The 15,144-nt window shown below is 47.1% G+C and overlaps 1 protein-coding gene across 3 annotated transcripts in view; it reads left to right on the top strand.

Annotated features, from left to right (window-relative positions):
* The window catches only part of LOC125727639 (latent-transforming growth factor beta-binding protein 3-like), a 45,279-nt gene extending 32,083 nt beyond the window's left edge, over positions 1-13,196 (top strand). Inside the window, exons 17-29 of one of the 3 annotated variants that reach the window (XM_049004491.1) lie at positions 325-447; positions 1,185-1,304; positions 2,385-2,513; positions 2,768-2,938; positions 3,562-3,642; positions 5,368-5,496; positions 5,950-6,087; positions 8,210-8,350; positions 9,118-9,246; positions 10,602-10,763; positions 11,706-11,795; positions 12,212-12,343; positions 12,971-13,196. In XM_049004491.1, coding sequence (XP_048860448.1) covers positions 325-447; positions 1,185-1,304; positions 2,385-2,513; positions 2,768-2,938; positions 3,562-3,642; positions 5,368-5,496; positions 5,950-6,087; positions 8,210-8,350; positions 9,118-9,246; positions 10,602-10,763; positions 11,706-11,795; positions 12,212-12,343; positions 12,971-13,119 — 1,694 coding nt within the window. In that variant the 3' untranslated portion in view covers positions 13,120-13,196. The remainder of the gene's footprint in view (positions 1-324; positions 448-1,184; positions 1,305-2,384; positions 2,514-2,767; positions 2,939-3,561; positions 3,643-5,367; positions 5,497-5,949; positions 6,088-8,209; positions 8,351-9,117; positions 9,247-10,601; positions 10,764-11,705; positions 11,796-12,211; positions 12,344-12,970) is intronic. The other 2 variants (XM_049004492.1, XM_049004493.1) reach the window with 2 other exon arrangements.
* The last annotated feature ends 1,948 nt before the right edge of the window (positions 13,197-15,144 follow it).

The following is a 15,144-nucleotide window of genomic DNA, read 5'->3' on the forward strand; positions in this document are numbered from 1 at the left end:
CCTAATGTTCCTTGCGTTATTACAGACCTGCGCCCTCTCCGAGCCGCATGCCGCAAGCACCTAGAGGGTGCCGGCAAGGCGGCGATGGTCTGTGTCTCTGTGTGACGCACTCCGACTGATCTAAGTGATAGACAGGAAATCGCACATAGTTGGTGGTCAAGTTTTTGGTATAGTCTGACCAAACCAGGGTTAGTCATTTACACGAAACATGACTAATAAGGCTGAAGAAGCTGGTGTCATGTGGTCGCACCCTGCTTGCGTGTCAGTCGGTGTGCCCTGGCATCTGATTGGTCAGCCCGTACTTTTGTCCCGCTCCCTTTCTAGACATTGACGAATGCGAGGACAACCGGCTGTGTTCCAACGGACGCTGTCTCAACACCGAGGGCTCCTTCGTGTGCCAGTGCTTCTCGGGGTACCAGCGGACCAAGGAGGGGAGCCACTGCGATGGTCAGGGGTCGCAGTAACTGCGCATGTGTAGCGCCGCGTGTGATAGGACAGGGCCACGAGAATCTGGTCCTCATGGCCTTTGAGGTGGTTTAATTTACAGTGCCAGTCAAAAGTCTGGACACACCTATTGAAAATTAGGGCTGCGCTGATCCGACTTTTCAGATATCGATACCAATACCTGGGATTTGGGTATCGGCCGATCCTGAGTACTGATCCGATACCTGTGTGTCTCGCTGTGGGGTGGAGACAGATTATTCTGCGATGTTCACAGAAACATCAGGCTTAAATACTTGACTTAAGTACTGTTTTCCTAACTTTATTAGGCAACGTAAAAAATACTCACACATACGTACACGCCAAATTATTTATTATTAACAATCAGCCAGGTAATGGTTACTTTTAATCATTAATCCACACTCGTATTTAGTTAGCACTGTGTGTGGGCTACAGGCCACTCGCAAGAATAACATCGCTGGGGCGAGGGCAGATAAACTGCGGGCCAGGCGAAGGAAAGCCGTGCTTTTCTCTCTACGCGTGTGACGCAGATGTTGCGACGGATTGCTCGAGTTCCCTCCCTGCAGAAAGACGTGTTATTTGGGTATCGTCAGCGTCGACTGTAATTACGCTTTTGAACGTTCAGCGCTTTCTGCCACCATCTCTAAAAGCAGAATGTCTGTGTACTGCACCGTGCCCCCCCCCCAATCTTCCTTATAACCTGCCCTCTGTTTCTCCATTAGACATTAACGAATGTGAGCGGCCCTCCAAGTGCCTGTTTGGTCACTGCACCAACACCATGGGCTCGTACCGCTGCGAGTGTCAGAAGGGCTTCATGCTGGTCAACGGGAGGCGCTGCCAAGGTACCGTGAGCCCTGCTCTGTAAAAGCTCGCTTCTTCATGACAGTGAATGGACCCGTAGGACACAGGTGTAGGCTTGTGTACCCAAGTAAGGTTAGAAGTGACCACTCTGCTCTCTAACATTAATACGATGGGTTACAGGTGTGCGCAATGGCTCGTACCCCAACCTCGCTACTCCGCAGGACCAATCCATTCAAATATCGGGGGTCCTAAGCAAAATTTATATTTTTTATTAGCACTTACGTTATATTTCTGGCTCATTAAATCACTCGTAAACAGAGTACTCTCCACTCAGTGTCTGAGGACGTGTTGCTACGGTGTATTTATGAGCAAAATATCATGTAATGTGTTGTTATCAACTGATATTGCTAACAGTGGCTAACGATTAATCAGGCTAGAACTGGGGCTGGTTTCAGAAAGCAGGATTGCTTGCTTAGCCGGATAACTTCTCGGATTTAAGGTAGTCTAGGCTAAATGTAAGTGAACGAAGATAAAAGCCATTCGCACTGGGGTAACTCGTAGCCAGCTAAGCAAGAAATCCTGCTGTTTGAGGCAGGCCCCTGGTATTGCTAAATGGCTTTCTGACTTCTTGTACGGGAACATGGTTCCCAATTATAACTTCTGACCTCTGAGGTAAATGGAATGCAGTATTAATGTCGTTTAATGACCCTCTACCTTTAATCACCTTTCAACACTCATAATGACCCTACATGACTCTTTATGGTCCTTAATAACTCTTCAGGCCCCTAAATGACCCCTGTAAGGATCTTAGTTAGCATCTTTCTGGCTCCCTTTACAAGTACCTGCATGATTTTTACGCCTCTTGGAGTCCTGGGTACAGGCTCCTATAGACGGCTCTGATTTAGCATCCATGTTTACCCACTTGGCCATTAGCTATATAATTGTTTGTATTGCATATTCCCCTGGAGCCCCAGCTAAATTAGAAAAGGTAAATACGGCGGAGAGGGTGATGAATCACCAGGGCTCCTGGTGAGATTGCAGTGTCCTCTGCCCACCACCCCGAGCCGTAACTCAGCCGATGCCGCTGACTCCTCCTTGCCTCGGCTTCTCCTCGGGAACAGACATCGACGAGTGCGCCGTGGACAGGAGCCTGTGTCAGCCCCACGGCGTGTGCGAGAACCAGCAGGGGACCTACATCTGCGTCTGCAATGAGGGCTACGTCAGCACCGAGGACAAGCGTGGCTGCGAAGGTACGGAGCATACGGACTATAAATAACGCGTAACTGATAGTGATGAACCATTTGCTGTGTTTTTTGACCACACTAGGTGGAGCTCTCTGTTCAAAAAAGGGTGCAAAGCATGTCCTAAAACAAAGCAAGAGCACCATCTAGTGGGGTGAAAAAATACAGCAAATGGTTCATGAAGTATCATTTTGTCCATCACTAGTAAATAACTTCACGTCCAAAGAGCCATAACTTCTCCATTCTGCCCCTCCCCCCCATAGCGGTCGAGGTGGACGCAGACAACAAGAAGGAATGCTACCTGAACCTAGACGACACCGTGTTCTGCGACAGCGTGCTGGCCACCAACGTCACCAAGCAAGAGTGCTGTTGCTCCATCGGCGTGGGCTGGGGGGACCACTGTGAGATCTACCCCTGCCCCGTCTACCACTCCGGTACCTGGACACTAGGGGATTCTGGGTACTGGGGTTTCTTCATATCCAGGATGTAGTTCTATTGGCTGAAAGTTTCTCTGGCTGAAAGTATCTGTTCAGCGGATAAATAAGAAGACACTCTTCCTGCCTCAGCTGCCTCCTTAAGTACGGCACGGCACTCTCTGTTCCTTAGATCCCACCTCAGTGTACCCCCGCGAGAACAGTTCACCATAATTTTTGGTTTGTTAAACAGCCTGAAGATGTAATCCCATCCTGCGAATGACTGTTTCTTACCCTCCACCCACGAGAGCCGTGGGCTGCTGTTAGTGAGCCAAGAACAGGAACTGGGATCGGGTCGTGTCCCGGTTCTGATTCTAATTAGATCCATTAGTGCCTAAAGGGAGAAACTTAAGAAGGAATTAAAGGACGTTATAATAAGCCAGATCGATTTCTTTTTACGTGGTTGGATTACAAGTGCAGTTGTAATGATGAGCATAAATCATTTCTTATTTTTTAATGTCTTGTAATCGAGCTGTTAATAAATACATAATGGGGTGCTGGGAAGGGCGCGATTCTCGTTAGGCTGGCGTGGGCCGAAATGTGACTCATCACCGCTAACGGATGGTGTCTGTCTGTCCCCGCAGCGGAGTTCCACTCTCTGTGCCCCATCGGGAGGGGATTCTACCACGAGGAGCGCATGACGGAGTACGGCCCGGCTGTGCGAGGCAAGTCCGGCCGAATCGGCGGGGGATGTAAGGGGGTCTGGCCGGGCGTGTCGTCAGAGGCCTTAGAATGTAACCTGCAACTGTGAGTTCAAAAATGGTGTGATGTCATAGGGACTGTGATGTCATGATGACTTCAGTGTAAAAATGTACCAGGTGATTTGTTATTGCTATTAGTGATCAAATATCTAGGATTGATGTTACTTTTTACAGTCACTGTCATTAGTCTTTATGTAGGGAAATACCCAATGAATTGGGGGAATTTAATATATAGGCTTACCCAGGGGCCTCTGCTAAAATCAAAAGTTAAAAAGTCCCCCCCCCAGTCGAAAACTTCTACTTTGCCATCTTACCTCTAGCACCCTCCTTCCCCCCCTGGAGGCCAGTCGTAGAGGGGCCTCTGGCAGTGAATGTGCTACCCTCCAAATGCAAAACGGAGTAACTACTTTGGCAGCGAAAAGGGCCTTCACAGGGTTGCAACTGTCCTTCACAGGGTTGTGACTGTTCATCTGTACATCTGCATGTGTAGTGGGTAGGTAGGTGGTAGTGTTTTCTTCAAAACCAAGCATTGCTGAACTAAGGTTTTTTTTTTCCACAAAGACTAAGAGAACTGATTTCTGCCGTAATTCAGTTTTAATAAAATATGGTGGTAAATCTGTGTACAGCAGTACGGGCTGTCATAATTTAAGTACGACGTCCAAACTGGTATTAAACTGGGGAGTCACAGAAAACTGGCTAGAAGTGGTTAGCCTGAGCTTCGGTCTGGGCATGTAGCCTGACCTGAATGTGGATTTCTATTCATCGGGGTGCCCGATGAATGAAAATATATTTCATATATTAAATCAGTATTTCCTAATCCAGTCCTCGGGGACCCACAACCAGTCCACGTTTTTGCTCCTTCCGAGCTCCCTGTCAGACGGTCCACGTTTTTGCTCCTTCCGAGCTCCCTGTCAGAAGGTCCACGTTTTTGCTCCTTCCGAGCTCCCTGTCAGAAGGTCCACGTTTTTGCTCCTTCCGAGCTCCCTGTCAGCCGGTCCGCGTTTTTGCTCCCTCCGAGCTCCCTGTCAGACGGTCCACGTTTTTGCTCCCTCCGAGCTCCCTGTCAGACGGTCCACGTTTTTGCTCCCTCCGAGCTGCCTGCCAAACAGTCCACACTTTTGTGGATTGGGAGATACTGTATTAATTTCATCCCACTGCTACTTCTGAAGTACCACACGAGGGCCCTTCGCTGTTTGCAAAGTGGAGCGTACATTTACGGACGTGCCAGTCGCATTAACGACCTCCTCGGCCAATCACAAAGCTGCAAATGACCACTTTATGTGACGATACGAAACCTCGTCTGTAATTACGCCTCTTTCACCCTGTAATTACTTAGCAGAACTGCAGCGTGGTCCTTGCCTGCTTTAGATTAGTGCAGCTGTGTGGCTTAGCGGGTAGCTGCCTGTAACCATGAGGTTGCCGGTTCGAAATCCACACTCGGATAACGTGATTGGCTGAAAGTTGTGACAGTGGATTTGAACCCATGCTCTTTGTGATTGGCGCTAGGTCACAGCGATCGCTGACTATGGATTATTAGACTGCTAGTTATTAATAGCGGCCAGATTCTGGTTACAGATTTTGACCCGAGGTTAAGGTTATGTGTTTTGGTCTTTTCCCACGTGATCGCCAAGGTCGCTGGGATTGCCCAACGATCCAGATTGTCACGGTTCGTTTCCCCGTCTCTCCCAGACATCGACGAGTGCGTCCTGTTCTCCAGCGAGATCTGCAAGGAGGGCCGCTGCATGAACACGCAGCCCGGGTACGAGTGCTACTGCCAGCAGGGCTTCTACTACGACAGCGTCCTCCTGGAGTGCATTGGTAAAGGGTTGTGTCGCCAGGGGGGGCGGGGTCAGGGGCGGGGTTACCACACCCTTGTGAATGTAAATGTAAAACTGAGAATCAGTTCATCCACAGATAATGACAGTCTAGATTACTTAAAGTACTCTTGGAGAACCAATTACAATTTTATTAGTACTTCTACCAGCCTGTTAGGGAGAATAAAAGCAGCGGTTATATGACAATTATTTGATTTATGAGTTTTATCACACTGTACCCATACTTGCGTTCGAATCACATTGTCAGTCTGTCACATTTTCTTTCCATTCAGCTTTCAGGTCACTTAATCTTCATCACTTTTGTGTATATTGGCTCATAAAGTACGTAATCTGCATAATGGATGCGTGTTGCCTTATTAAGCTTGATTAAGATGCTGTGCCGGGCCGGTTTTAGCTGGTTTGTGTAGCTCAGGACCCCCCCCATTTATACCAACAGACACTGACGAGTGTCATGATGAGTCTCTCTGCACCAACGGCCGCTGTATCAACACCAGGGGCTCCTTCTACTGCATGTGCAACCTACCTTGGGTCCCCGACACCTCCAAGAAGAAGTGCATAATGCCCGTTGTGACAGGTCAGTACTCCCTAGGGACAGTAGGGGGCGCTGTGTAGCTCAGCAAGTTAGAAGGCTGTGCCTGAGATCAGAAGGTTTCCGATTTAAAACCTATAGTTGGAGGAGATATTTCACCACTGGGCCCCTGAACAAGGCCCATAACCCCCAATTGTTCCAGAGGCTGGCTGACCCTATTTTTGCAATGTTTAAAAATAAATATACTTTATTTAAATGAATTAATGTCAGTTTTGTCCACCCTGTACTATGGTAAGTTACTATTCATCCCTTATTCCATTCAGTAGATTCTCCTGTGTGGCTACAGGTTGGAAATATATCAATTTGTTGGTGGGTTCAGTTTAAATACCATTTACTATAATTCGCGTTTTCTTGAATTCTAAATGAATTCCTAATGATGTCAGTATCAGCAGACACTTAGTGGCGAAGGCATAATAACAGAACTAAACCTTCTGTAAAGTTGCCCAGAAATTTGACATGATCTGAGTGACCTGGACATGGTCCGGAAATGTGTGGGCATTGTCCTGAATGTGCTGGGTGTGCCTGAGAATGGAGTGGGCGGGGCTCAGAATGGAGTATGTGTGACTGAGAATGGAGTAGGTGTGGCTGAGAATGGACTGGGCGTGGCTGGTAATGGAGTGGGCGGGGCTCAGAATGGAGTGAGTGTGGATGATAATGGAGTGGGTGTGGTTTGCAATGGAGTGGGTGTGGCTCCAAATGGACCGGATATGACCGAGAATGGAGTGGGTGTGGCTCAGAATGGAGTGGGTGTGGCTCAGAATGGGCTGGGCGTGGTCCAGAGTTGGCTGGATGTGGCTCAGTTACATTTCATTGTCATCATACTTCTTATATGCAGCATTTGATAAATAATAATCATGGCAAGTGAATATAACAAGTTAATCAGCTGGGTTTTTTAGTATTCGTGTGCCTGAGCCACCACCAAGAATCGACCGCCAACAAGAACCAAGCTGTACCCGAACCCGAACCTGATGGCTTTCCATTGTAAATGATGCGAGCCGTACTGGGGGCCATACCCACGCTGTACCCACACTGACATGCAGGGCAGAAGGTGTGACCAAACCAAGATGGTTCCACCACCATCTGATTCGAAATGCGGGGATACAGTGGGATACAATCCTTCCCATAAGAAATAATGTAAAATAATGTAAAATAAGAAATAATGTAAAATGGATTAATCTGTTCCAGACCTATAAATGATTGGCTATTTAAACCTGTATACATGCATACTTTTGTACTATTGTAAAAAACCATAAATAAAAGCTTTAAAACCAATAAATACATTAAATAAATGAACATTTAATTGCACTTTACCTGTAATGTAGAGAGCTAACGGCATACAATCATTTTTGCTTTTAAGCTCTGTCGTGGTTCTCACAACCTTCCTTTTTGGTTTGCTGCTATCACTAACCTTCTTAGGACCCATCGTGTCTCATTTAAAAAGAAAGTTAGAGCGACAAACAAAAAAAACACTAAAATATTCACAGCACAATTCGGCGGCGATGTTCACTACACTAACATGTTAGCGGTAGACTGACTCATTCTCTCCTTCGCTTATGCGTAAAAAGACTCATGCCATCTCGCACATATTTTAGCACGAAAGGATTGGTTGGTTGAGAACCAAAAATACATTCGACAACCGAGAGACATTTTTTACCGAACAATATGGTCGAGAACAGAACAGTACAAGATGTGAGACTTAGAAGAACAAAGGTTCCTTTGTACCGGTGTTCAGTGTCGATATGCATGGATTATATAAAGGAAATAAAGGCATATTCGATATCTAATTAATTAGTAGTAGTATCGCACATTGTGATTTACGGATGCATTCCTGTTAACTCAGACCTTAAAAATTTGCAACCTCCTACTTACTAAAAAAATATGGCGCCTTTACTGAGCCGACCCTTATGCAGTGGAAAACCGAAGTGAGCTGGAACCGCACTGTAAATAGTCTCTCTTCATGGTACAGGTCAGGTACAGCTTGGTTCCTGTATGCCAGTGGAACAGTGCCATGCTTTTTATATATAATGCAGCACTGAATTAAAATAGGGAAGGTAGATCTATGCAGGGGTGTAGAGCACTGTGTGACATACAGTTGGCTGTGCCGCAGGTGTGAATGAGTGCCAGGACCCGACCAACTGCAGGAACGGTCACTGCGTGGACACCCCAGACACTTACTACTGCATATGCACCCCACCCTGGATCCTGGCCAGTGATCGCAACAGCTGCATCACCCCAGAGGAACAAGGTGGTGAGTGAGTGCATTACGGGGGGGGGGGGGCGGGACTAAACATTAGCTGTGGTGGAAAGGGGTTCCCCTAGTGGTGAGAAAAAAATGCTATTTGAACGTTATATTTAAACTACTCTCACCTTGAAGCCCCTAGGAGAAAGCTTAGAGTTACCAATGGCTGTGGTCTGACACTGCAGTACGTATGTGTCCATCGGCAGCCATATTGAAAACGAATTGCATGGGACCTTGGCATGTAGATGAGATTCATTTGAAATGATGATGTTCTTGAGAGGATAACCTTCCTGCCTGAGTAGTCACTTCCTGTTTTTATTAGCCAATGAGCATACGGCATACTGGGGGTCTGTGGGCTTCCTGTATCCCAGTGGCTGTGGGGTGTTTCTCAATACCAAGAATGCAAATGTCGTACTTGTGGTCTTGGCGAGACCGGTCTTGCTACCTTGCCTCCCAAGAACGAACTTGGGGCGCAGTGGATCATGGGATCGGTCTCATTCGGCGAACATACAACCGATGCATCCTTGATATTTGGTGGCGGAGCAAGAACGATATCCAGGGATTTTCACAGTCCTCTGTACTTCTGTTCTTGAGTATTGGAGCTGGTCTTCGGCGATGGAAGATGATGTAAATCGGGTACGCGAGAACACAAGTACGGTCACGTATGCATATTGAGAAACAACCCTGGTGTGGTCTACAGTCACCCATCGTCATGGCTTCTTGCCTAAGACTCTTGCCCCCCCAGTTGTCACCCCTCTCTGTGGTGCTTCTTTCAGATGTCAACGAATGCGAAGACCCGTCGTACTGTCAGAATGGACGGTGCGTCAACACGCCCGGTTCCTACCACTGCATCTGCACGCAGCCGCACACCTTCAGCGCCGCGCTCAAGCAGTGCGTCTACGACGGTGCGTATGAGCGGCGGGAAGCTGGTTGACCAGGGTGGACAACCATTTGATCTTTCATGTTTAGGGCTGAATTATGTAGGTTAGTGTTTCCCAACCCGGTCCTCGGGGATCCCCTGACAGTCCACATTTTTGCTCTCCCCCAGCTCCTAGCACATCTGAACCCAGCAACCAAGCAGGACGATCGATCCTCACTTCATATTCTCACATATGATTTGGACACGTCCATTAGCACCGGGCTTCTTAGTGCTGATTAATGGCACCCCACCCAAGGTTTCTAATGAACCCCCCCTTTCCAGTTCAGCATCGGACTCGACCGTACACCCCCTGTGTTCCTCAGAGGCCAGCATGGCTGGTGTGGTGTCCAGCCAGAAGGACATCTAGTCGAGTGTTTTGCAACGACATGTTTATCGCGTCAGAAATGTGTAATAATTAGATGTGAACAAACATTTAGCTACTATGTCTGCGTGAACAGACTGTGTTTCTGGCAATGAATAACTTAGGTTATTAACAGATCAGTTGGCTCTATGGAAAAAAATTTCAAGTGTCTCCCATTTTATATATTACATTATTATAGGGGCGGCATGGTGGTGCAGTGGTTAGCACTGTTGCCTCACACCTCTGGGACCCAGGTTCGAGTCTCCGCCTGGGTTACATGTGTGTGGAGTTTGCATGTTCTCCCCATGTCGTCGTGGGGTTTCCTCCGGGTACTCCGGTTTCCCCCCACAGTCCAAAGACATGCTTGAGGCTAATGGGACTTGCTAAATTGCCCGTAGGTGTGCATGCGTGAGTGAATGGTGTGTGAGTGTGCCCTGCGATGGGCTGGCCCCCCGTCCTGGGTTGTCCCCTGCCTCGTGCCCATTGCTTCCAGGATAGGTTCCGGACCCCCCGCGACCCAGTAAGATAAGCAGTTTGGAAAATGGATGGACATTATTATTACTATTATTTATATTTTATGTTTTATATTTTCCGGTAGGTATCAAAATTTTGACTCAAGTCTTAGTAATCCATTATGTAACTGGCTGTAATGTAAATTATTAAGTATTAGTAAATCATTCATTAGTAAATCAGTAAAACATAGTAAACGTTTTGTATCATTTTCAAGGTTAAAATTTGTGCATTCTGGGATTTATGTTTTGTCAGCAGAACTTGGCCGCTGGTCGAAATAGAGAATTATGGGAAATTCTCTGGTAAGGCCAGACTAAAATCAGTTACTTAACTGAAAAGTTTACCCAGGTGTACAAGCCAGCGGTACCCTTTTTCGAAAACTGCGCTCCCCAGAGATTAAGAATGCGTGGGCAAGTGCTGAGGAGGTCTAAGCCCCTGCTCTCCTTTCCCGCTCTTTCCTGCACCCCCAGACCGCACGGCCGCCCATAAGGACGTGTGCTTCCTGCAGGTGGACGAGGGCCTCATCTGCAGCCTGCCCCAGAAAGGCCTCATGGTTACCTACTCTGAGTGCTGCTGTCACTACGGACGCGGCTGGGGTCCTGAGTGCCGCACCTGCCCCCAGAGAAACTCCGGTAGGTGGCTGCGCCGCTGAGGGGGGCGGGGCTTTTTTTTCAGCTAGCGACTCTGATTGGTTCTTTCAGGCGGTAACACTGATTGGTGTAGGTAGAGGCAGCATTAATCTTGGGAGACCTTTAAGCAGGGTCTAACCTCTTTGAGGAGGTGTGGGTCACGGGCGCAGCCGTCTAAGGAGGGGTGCCCAGATCTCCCTCTCCCCAGCCACCTCCATCTGGTGGTGTAATGGAAATGTAATCTCCCCAGCATGTCCTGGGTCTGTCCCTGGGTCTGTCTCAGGAGATACCAAAACACTACTCAGTAGTTACATTTTTAATTTAGTTTTTATTTGCTTTATATGAAAACCAGCGTATCAGCAGATTATTCTGGGAGTGTGAACTATAGGCTCTGACTGACCAGAGTGTTTTTCTGTTTATTTGTTTACCTGAATGTTTGCCTGTTTATTTCACTGTTTACCTAAATGTTTACCTGTTTATTTCATTGTTTACCTAAACATTTACCTGTTTATTTAGCTGTTTACCTAAAAATTTACCTGTTTATTTCATTGTTTACCTAAATGTTTACCTGTTTATTTCATTGTTTACCTGAATGTTGACTGTTTATTTTACTGTTTACCTAAATGTTTACCTGTTTATTTCACTGTTTACCTAAATGTTTACCTGTTTATTTCACTGTTCACCTGAATGTTTGCCTGTTTATTTCATTGTTTACCTAAATGATTACCTGTTTATTTCACTGTTTACCTAAATGTTTACCTGTTTATTTCACTGTTTACCTAAATGTTGACTGTTTATTTAATTGTTTACCTAAATGTTTACCTGTTTAATTCACTGTTTACCTAAATGTTTACCTGTTTATTTCATTGTTTACCTGAGTGTTCACCTGTTCATCTCAATGTTTATCTGAGTGTTTACCTGCCGTGCTCCTCCCTTCCCGCACAGGCATCTTCGTCCGGCTCTGCGAGATGCATCTGGACACAGAGTCTGATGGCGAAGTAGACTCGCTGGCCGCCTTCGTCAGCTACAAACCGGGTGCGTGTCACTTCCTGTCTGGCTGCCCTCCGTGACGCTTCTCTTCTCGCGTCTGTGCACCTGGAGACGGATGTGGCTGAGATGTGACATGGTCAGGGTGTCCGCGACTGGCAGCGGCGTGATGACATCCATAGCGCTGACAGGGCACTGACAGATGGACACGCAACAGCACTGACACTCCATGTGTTAATTAGCATGGAAAATCAATGCTCAGCCATAGCATCTAACCATAAAACCCATCTGTTAGATATATCTATATTTTGGGAGGGGGAGGGGTAGTGGTTGAATTGTGAGTCCTCAGGCTGCATAGGAATGGGAGGAGTGACTCAGCACTTCTGACTGGAGCTTCTTGTAGAGAATGTGCCGGATTGGGGAGGGGGGGTCCCAGGTGTTTGATGCTGCTGTCCTTGGCCCAGGTGGTGACAGCTCGGAGGAGGACTCGGACGAGTGCAGCTGCACCAACGGCCGCTGTGTGCCCTCCTACCTGGGCACCGTGTGCGAGTGCAACCCAGGCTTCCGGTTGGACCACTCCCGTACCCGCTGCACAGGTATGGGCACGTTTACATGGAAAGCATGTAACCTACCTATCTAACCAATCAGAGGGACACATAAAAGCAAGCAGAAACCAATCAGAACAATCCCTTCGGCACGTCTGTCTTTAAAAGTAGATTTTAAAAAAATTATATTTCCAAGTTTGGAGATTTTATTTGTCACAAGCACAGCTGTACTCGACACAACGTGGAGTGATGTGTGCGTTTGCGTGGGTCCAGGACCGTGAACGGGGAACATAACGTTAGGATCCAAGATATGACATACTGACTAACATTATACAGGTAAATCATAAATATATCCACAGTCTGCAAAATTGACAGTAAGTTAACAGGCAACATTTTTGATCATAAAGTTTGTGACCATCGAATATTTCGTGACACTGGAACATCCTGTGACTTCTGATTCACTAAGAAGCTGTCTGTCTTCAGCATGGATGCCCGTAAAACAGCAAGACAACCACACAGACAGACACCCATACCCATGAACACGCACTCGCGTCCCAGATATACTGCCACTTTATGATGAAGGAAAGCAAACTGGTGCATTAAACTCACTCCGCACTGTGTACGCAAGGCCCCCTACTTCAAGCCCTCACTCTTCTTCCCTGGAATTTTTCCCGGCAGACATTGATGAATGCACGGAACCAGGCCTGCGCATCAACTCCTGCAAGAACGCCCGCTGCATCAACACGCTGGGCTCCTTCAAGTGCTACTGCAAGCACGGCTATGTGCCCACGCGGCGGGCCAACATTTGTGTCCAGTCCAGGACTTAACACCGGCAGAAAATAACAAATAACTGACGACCCCCTCCCCCATCGCCCACCCCCCCAGCCTGGTTGGACACTCTCCTGCCTCATTTTTGTGGCAGCGCCCCTTTCTCCCCGAATTCGGACCTTCAGCCCGACAGACACCAGGAGGGAGCCATTAAGGAACGTCCTAAAGTTCCGACGTGATGTTCCGCACTTCCTGTTTCGAACAGGAAGTCTTCCCTCTGGTGAACTTCACTTGGGTGTCAGAGGTGCTACGGTTTCTCAAGAGGCATGTGCCTTATCGTGGAGGTGGGGAGGGGAAGGGGGGGGGGGGACACCTCTCTCCTAAAATAAACATGACCGGAGTCTCTGCAGCAGAAGTAAGCGACCCCATCTGAGCAACTCCCGGTTCCCCTCGGGCATCTTTTGCTGGAACACGCATGGCTATGGTTTAAATTGTTACCCACTGGTCATGTCTGCAGTTACAGACCTTTTTAAGGGTGCCCCTAACCCCTGAAACACGCAACACCTTCTCCAGCAATAAATCGGTAGCTGTCGCCATTGTTGTTAATATTAGTCTCAGATTTTTTTTTTAACTCTTGTTTTTATTGTAATATTATGTTTACATAAATTCCGTGCTATATACTGAACCAGTGTTAAAACAGACTTGGAATAATGGCGAGGCGTCGTCTCAGTGTGGAAACGATACAGACGTATGTTCTTTTTCTTTACCAGTATTTTTTTTTTTTTGTATAAAAAATGTTTCCATGTGCTTTGAACTGGATTTTTGAGTCTCCCCCCACACATTATTTAGGTCAGCAGCATCACTTAGGAACAAAAACCTTATTGCCATCAAAACTACCTTTGCACGCTACTTCCGGAAAGTGGCTGGTACTTCCTCTGCCCAGTTTTATAGAGTCTGCATGTATAGGATCGGCTTGTTCGGTGATGGCCCATCCAGTCATCTCCAAAAGTGCCACGGTTTGCTGATTCCGACTCCTCTCGTTGTCTAAAGTGAAGCTACAATTAATTTCCTGATACATTCACTCTCCTGGTTTGGTACTGGATTTTTTTTTTCTTATTTTTAAATATGTTATTGAGGCTTTTGAGGTTGAAAATATGGGGATGTTCGCACTAATGGGCAGAATTTAAGTGGAGCATGATGGGAAATTTAATGCAGGGCGTTCAAGCTGAGACCGTCACGGAGATGGACGCTTCCGGGAAATTAGAACCGCAGCAAGGTGAGAGGCATGATCGTTGTTCCAGAGACCGCAGCGACCTACGTTTTTATTTGACTGCAAACTGTATTTCCAGCCCGGGGACAAACGAGGAGGGAGCTTTGTTGACAGCCAAAGGAAGTTAATAAATGGAAATGGTGAAAACGGTGGAACTGTCAGTGTCTTTTTGACCCCCCCCCCCTCCCCCAGCTGTCATCACACGTCACAGTGTGAATCGATCAAATATACGTGTACGAAAGTGCAGAGGTACATTTGAAATTACATTTCTTTCGCTTCCTGCTCCATTTCTGTTTGCTGGCGGAATGACCGGCGACGTCTGCTGCATAACGCTGAATGATGCCAAATGTGTGCCGTACAGTATATGTGGGTCTCTCTGTCAGAGAGTACTGGCCAGTTAGGAAAATTAAGCTCTACGGTATCTCAGGATACACTGTATCCTCCAGAGTTCCCTCCCATAAATTCTCCCCACAATGTCCCCATCTATCGGGTAACGGATAATGAATCCATTCTGTAGTAAATGATCCTTATATCTTACAGCTTGTCCATGCGGAATTAACACTGTTGGTGTCATGTTAACACGGGAGCAATGAGGTACCACGTTATTACGGTACAAAGCAAACTCCTGAGCGAATTTCTGAATAGAATACCTGTTATGCCTTTTTCCTCCGTTGCTGTATAAATGCAGCAGTCGCTGCTGCGTGCGTTGTTGTTTTTTGACAATAGCTTCTGGGAGTCTAGAAATCCTCCTACGGAGACCTCGGTAAATATGGGAACGAATGTCTTTATTGTGGGTGTACTTGTCTTGAATTAC

The sequence above is a fragment of the Brienomyrus brachyistius genome, unplaced genomic scaffold, assembly GCF_023856365.1.
Source record: "Brienomyrus brachyistius isolate T26 unplaced genomic scaffold, BBRACH_0.4 scaffold105, whole genome shotgun sequence".
Classification (NCBI taxonomy): Eukaryota; Metazoa; Chordata; class Actinopteri; order Osteoglossiformes; family Mormyridae; genus Brienomyrus; species Brienomyrus brachyistius.